General features: G+C 35.5%; 1 protein-coding gene across 2 annotated transcripts; it reads right to left on the bottom strand.

Annotated features, from left to right (window-relative positions):
• Positions 1 to 323: 323 nt before the first annotated feature.
• On the bottom strand, positions 324 to 5,192 carry LOC108992916 (ribulose-1,5 bisphosphate carboxylase/oxygenase large subunit N-methyltransferase, chloroplastic-like). 2 transcript variants are annotated; one of them, XM_018967634.2, is made up of 6 exons: positions 4,617 to 5,192; positions 4,486 to 4,514; positions 3,500 to 3,711; positions 2,803 to 2,928; positions 2,019 to 2,423; positions 324 to 912 (listed from the first exon to the last, which is right to left on the bottom strand). In XM_018967634.2, the coding sequence occupies exons 1-6, from the start codon at positions 5,126 to 5,128 to the stop codon at positions 697 to 699; spliced, it is 1,500 nt and encodes a 499-aa protein (XP_018823179.1). In that variant the 5' UTR covers positions 5,129 to 5,192; the 3' UTR covers positions 324 to 696. The 2 variants fall into 2 exon arrangements, with proteins under 2 accessions (XP_018823179.1, XP_018823180.1); XM_018967635.2 differs by lacking the exon at positions 3,500 to 3,711 and having other exon boundaries at positions 2,803 to 2,939.
• Between the last annotated feature and the right edge of the window lie 1,473 nt (positions 5,193 to 6,665).

The raw sequence follows: 6,665 nt of genomic DNA on the forward strand, positions 1-6,665 counted from the left end.
TGAGAAAAAAAATTGAATAAAAAATATTATAAAATTTGAAAAAATTAGAATTATTTTTTATTTAAAAATTTTAAAAAATTCATAATAATTAGTTTGTAATAATTTGTCCAAGTTCACTGTCTTTTTATGTCTGCATCTCAGTGGGACTCTTTTCAGATAATTAAGGCCAAAGAGAGGCCGCTGTTGATGGCTAAACTAGCTCAAGTTTTGAGCATATTTTGGCACATATAGAATTGAATATTATTGGGAAGAAAAGTACTTTGCAATCATGAATTTCAGAGTCTTGTAAGCATTTCCATCAAACTTCATTTGTAATTGCAAAATAATAGGCAATTGATTTAGTCATGGTCTGGATGACCCTGAGCTATTATTATATACTCCCTTTAAGAGCTACTTTGAGTAGAAATTTGTTTGCACGATTAGTTTCAACAAGTAAGGATGCTACTCCAAGAGAGTTGACAAGAATATGCACTAGCTATTGAGAAAGATTGTAGCTCAACCATGAACTACAAGTACAACCTAGCTGCAGAAATTAAGCTGAGTGGGAATCCTTGATCGCAAACCCGATTGAAGAGAGTTCACTTCACCATGTAAAAAGCTGTCCCTTTTTCCCCTCAGAGAAGTTCTCAAGAAAGTGTTTCGTTCAGGTAATAACCTAATGATAATAGTTTAGGAGGGGCATTTGAAGACTTGGCCCTACTTGGAGGGCTCCCAGAAGATGATCTCACCTTGCTCCCCACATAGGCCAAGATCCTTCAGCCTCCTTTCTTGGTAGTATTCCAATTCATCCAATTCTGATTCCCTACCCTTGAAGATCTCATCAATTTGTAGGAGCACCTTCTTCTCCCCTTCTCTTATCCCAACAGCAATTTCTAGCCTAGGATCAAGATTTGCTCCTTTTAACTTCTCATCCTGCAATACACATTTCTATTTAGTTATAATCAGTTTAGATGGATTGAGTATTGGGGGACACCACCCATCTATAATTCCAAAGAAGAGATTGAAGGTTCCAAGGACAAGGAGAAGTTCCCCCCACCAGCCATAGAAAAAAAAAAAAAAAAAAAAAAAAACGAAAGGGACGTGGCAGGGAGATCAGTGTAATATTTCACTTAACAATTGTTTTTGTAGCTAACTCAGGTAGTTGGACCTGCCGAACTGAGATGTTATCAACCAGTAACCATTGTCTTAAAAGGTGCATGGCTATGCTTCCACATAATAACCTACATTATAAATTCTGCGTATGATGGAATTCCACCTAGCAAATATTTGATACAGCTTATAGTACTGCATTCAGTAGGCCTTAACAAATAAGACTTCATTTTTTTACAAGCAAAATACAAATAGTACTTCTATTTTTTTACTTAAAAAAAAAATAGTACTTCTATTTTTCATTTGGGGCAATTACTCACCTGAGATCACATATTTTAATAGACTTTCATTTGAAAACACTTAAGATTCATACATCTAAATCACATGTCACAAAAGAAAAACCAAAAAAATGCAATTGCAACCTAATTTTTTTTTATTGGCACGGGGTGTTTGGGAACAACATTCCGACTAATTCCGGATTCCGGGGGTGCATAGGCTCTCGGCAAGGAGTTTCCCGCAAGTCCACCTCGGGTAATTCAACAGGAAAATCCCTCAGTTTGATGGCCCCTAGAGATTTTTTGCACCCAAGGTGATTTGAACCTTAGACCTAGGAGGAGCATAACCCTAAGCCCAAGGCCTTTACCACTCGAGCCAACCCCTAGGTGTTATAGCAACCTCATTACATTACACCAACAACTTACTTATAAATTTTTTTATAGTAAACTCCTGATTCAAAAGCAAATGCAATTACGCTTGGGGTACATAAAGCTCATATTTAAAAATTGAAGGTTGGAAACTCAACTCGAAACAAAAGTGGATAAAGTGTAGTTTAACCTTTTTCCTTATCATCCTTATGATGTGAAGTGCATATAACAAGAATTTATAAGATTGCATGAGAAGTAATGGCAACATGGAGGGCAAAATTTTACCTCTTCAATGGTGGTATGATAGCCAGAAAGAGCAGATTTGCAGGCATCTCGGACAACTCGGCATATGAGTTCTTCATTGGCATGGCTTACAGGTAGGTCAAGGTGGCCCCATATAGAATTTCTGAAAATAGATTCCAATAGGAAAGAATCGGTGCCACCGAGTGCTACCAGCCTCAGATATTGAAGCATTGATGGTGGAAGTGGACGGTCAAAAACAAAGTCAAAGTATGCAGTCTCACCCAAACCATTTGCCTCGGCAATGTCAAGCTTGTCACCGAAAAATGGGTCTGACTCGGATATTTCTAGTGTTAGAGTATAACCATTACGATCATCCTTAGGTTCTATGAACCCATAGTCGAGGGCCAGGTCAGCATTGCTCTTATTTATATCATATTGGATCATAACCTATTGAAAAACTTCCAATTGTTACCCATTAACAAAATAAAACCAGAACTTATTCATAAGGAATGAAAGGGCTAGAAAAAAAAAAAAGGAATGAGAGGGCTAGTCATGAAAACTCAAAAGAGCGGTCATGGGTTTCAAGGCATGAACACGTTGATACTTAGTTCTTAATATCCCACTTCTTTTGAACACATCACCTCATCTTGACACAAAATGACTCTCCATTTATGGAACCTTATTTTTCATTAACTTTGTCCAACTTGCTGATGAATTAAAAGATTATAACCATTTATGTCAAATAGAAAAAATATGTGTGTTCAGATCTATGGAATGCCAATGGAACCAAATTCGATAAGAAACATCAGAAGCAGGAATACTTCACCTGCTCACCGGCCTTGACAGAAACAGGTGTGCGTAGAGAAAATAAGGAATCCCAAGAGAAGAGACTAGCTGCTCCTTTAATCTCCCATGCATGATCTTCTGTGGTTATGCTAGGGCTGTGGTTAATCTGATTCATAACTAGAGGCAGCTTAGCCATTATCAAAGGAAATAGCAACAGCATTGCATAAAGTGCACCATTTTTTTTTATCAGATTGTGAAATACAACCTTTATGTAAAAATGATAAATAAAATGTGTAGTTTTTTAATGAGGTTTTATGGGACAGTTCCTTGAGACCAATTTATATGACAAGTGCTTCGGATGAAGGCATCATCTTCACAGCTTTTTGCTACTCAAGTAATATGAGTACATTACAACCTAGTAAATTTTAAATGGCATTCCATTTATGGGATATCCAACAAAGCTTTTACGCAGTCAAATTTTTACAGGCATCAGCATATGGAGATGATTGATAATCGTGCCCTCCATTATTAAAGAATAAACCAGAAAATATTTTCAATAAAATATAAATGATCATATACACCTATAAAAAAAAATATATAAATGATCATATATAGCATCCATGCATATATTGTAGGAGACATTATTTCACTTTTCCATACAAATTAGTGTTGTCGATAATTCAGAAGTCAGGTGCCTGCCACTGAAAACTAATATGAAGAGGGAAAAAATGCTTTACCAAGTCTACAAGCGGGATCAAAACAAGATTTTGACCACGCAAGCGTGAGAATGCCCTTGATCTGAGTATTCCAAATGCCCAAAAGAACTCATCCAATGTTATAGGAGAAGTAAAAAGCTGCTTGTTAGGGGATATAATTTCTTCTTCCACTTTTTGAAATTCATTTCGCACATATTCTTTCACACTCAACGTTGTGCTCAAAAGTTGGGTTCCTGAAAATGTCAATTCAATTGAATTCCAATGACAAATGGCAAGTTACAACGCATTCTGTGCAAATTAAATTATGACACCTGTCATCATCAAAGCCACACTACGCTCTTACACAATAGCAAAGGACATATAGTTGAACTTAATCCGTTGGCGAACCAAACAAATAAGGTTGTGACTTTATGCACATTAGAAAATTTCCGATGAATCTCATAAAGTCTTCACAGACCAGAGAAAGCCAATAATTTGGGTATAATGTCTTGGCTCCCACAATAGTCTTGAGCCTCCCAAGGAGCTTAAAAACCTGTTGTAGCCTTCCACCTCCCTCCCTCAATATCCAATCAAGATTAAAAAAAAAAAAAAAAATAGTGAAAGAAAATCAAGAAGATACACTCGCAGCACAATCATATCTAGAATGTCGAGCCGATGCACTTCCATTTCGAAAATCTTATAAACGAGAGAACAATATTCCCATTGTCATGGAATTTAGCAACCATCATGATTTATAATACGCTCAAACAGGGTAAGCAGTTTGCACTAGCCTTAAATTATCTAGATTAAAGTCCACCACCAATTGCTCACACAAAAGAACTATTAGTTTGTATCAAACAACAAAGAACTAGCACCATTTTAATGCTTTGCAGATGAAGCTAACCTTAGTCGGAAATGCCAAAAATGTTGAGAACTAATCCACAGCTAGATCCGAATCTTGGAAAGTTATTAAGCCTAACACAAGAATAACACTGGAAAGATCAATGTGAAACAGCAACTACACTAACCTTGAAGTTCAGCTAGCTCCTCTTCTGACCTGCACTGGAACCATTAAACCATATTCATCAACCCTACACTTTCAATTCTATCAAAACACCAAATTCCCACGCACAAACACCCAAAACCAAGCCAAACCCACCAATATATAGTGGAGTTCGTGTACTCCGGAAGAATGTCGAGGTAATAGCGCCACGGAGAATCGTTTTTCAGCTTCTCTCTGATCAGAAACAGAGCGACAGACACCCAAGGCTTCAACTCGCTACACACAGTACCAATCTCGGAGGCTGCCACAGCATCTGGGTTGATCCACAATCTCTTGGGGACCTCCAGAACGACCTCGTTCCGGGAAAGGTCCCTCTGGGCAACGAGTCCCAGACCTTCCAGGACGACAGCGGGCCTCGCCGGAGTCTTGGAGGAAACTACGCCCTCGTCGCGCAACCATTGCCAGAAGGTCTGGACTTTGGGAGGCAAAGGAGGCGAGTCAGAGTCAGGGTTCTGAAAAGAGGACGTCACAGACACAGAGAGAAGTCGCTTGCAGTGGAGGAATTGAAGTGGTGAAGCTTTTGTTACCGTTATGGAGGAGAAGCTTCTGAGGAATTTGGTAGGGGAGGGGAAAGGAGAGGATGGAGATAACGGGAAAGGAGTAACCATTGCCTCTCCGACTCTTTGAGCTGAGTCGACAATGCATGCGATGAGACGAAGAAGAAGATATGGGTCCAATACATTGCTCCCGGGTGGATAGGCTTTTCTAGTTTGTTCGATCATCCATTTTTGGTCGGGCCTGATCCGTAAAAACCACGTGTGCATTCGGGTTATCAAAATTGTATAAATATTTAAAAAAATAATCTCTAATATGATTTGATTCATCGTATTATAAAATTATTTTTATTATATAATAAATCTAATTAATTATATAAAATTACATCAATTTATAAAATTATTTTTATATAATTATTTTGTGGTTAACAGCTCTTTCAAACTTATCGCTTCTCTCAATTTTGAAACATAAATTATAATTTCTCAATAATATGATCAGTTAAATTAGATTGGTTCAGAAAAAAAAAAACAGTTAAAATAGATTAGAAAAATAGAAGGATATGCATAAAGCATGTTACGATCCGAATGGTTAAATTTTAAAAGAGGGGAGTTTTAAAAGGATAAATATTGTTGTTGTTTATAAGCATTTTCTCATAATCTTTTGGACATATTTTTTATTACGAAAAAATCTATATATAAATATTATAAAAATTAATCAATAAACTAACGCATTTTTACATGAGATGTTATATTGTAAGTCCACATTATTTTATAAGCTAACTATCAGAGAGTTAGGGGTGTAAACATGGATTGCATTAAAAATATAGATCCTTTGCCTAGTAAGTTGAGGGATATTTTTCGCACGGACAAAATTGAAATCCTTTATTTACGAATTTCGTGGTGAGGTATATGTTATTTGCACTTGTTTACTTTGCTATAATTCTTATTAGTGTGAGCTAACATTTATTTGCTTGATTGTCGTACTTTTTAGTTTTTTAAGGTTTGTTAATGTTGATTGACCTCTAATTTTGGATATTTGTCTATTGTTGATTTATGTTAGGTTCTTTTGATATTTGGATTTTGATCCTTTATGATTATTTGTAATCTCAGGTGTTCGCCTGTAATCACGATTTTCATTCATCACAGATGAGGGCTATCAATAAATTTATGATACCGTACTCTTTTTAAAAAAAAGAAAAAATCCAAAAGAAATGATGGGGTGATCGATGATCCGATGAATATGATCATTTTTTAATTACAAAATGAGTGAGGTTCGGTTTGAGAAATGTCATCTCATCCCAATATTCCAGCATCACTCAAATAAAAATATTTTTTAATTTTAAATTTTTAAAATTTTTATCTAATCATTACTTAATCATTATAAATTTTCAAAACTTCTAAATAAATCATAAAAAAAAAAATTCAACTTTTTCAAATATAAAAATAAAAATAATATTATAATTTTATAATAATATTATTTAATTTTTACTCTTATTTCTCAAAATCTCATAAAATATTTTAATTTAAACCAGTTCTCTATTATTCACAATTTTTTTTTTCTTTTTTTGGGCGAGCTAATTTCTAGGCCTTGGACTTTTTAGTTTGTGACCTACTAACAATTTGGAGATCTGGTTACCTACAAAATTAGAAG

The sequence above is a fragment of the Juglans regia genome, chromosome 13 (genome assembly GCF_001411555.2).
Source record: "Juglans regia cultivar Chandler chromosome 13, Walnut 2.0, whole genome shotgun sequence".
Classification (NCBI taxonomy): domain Eukaryota; kingdom Viridiplantae; phylum Streptophyta; class Magnoliopsida; order Fagales; family Juglandaceae; genus Juglans; species Juglans regia.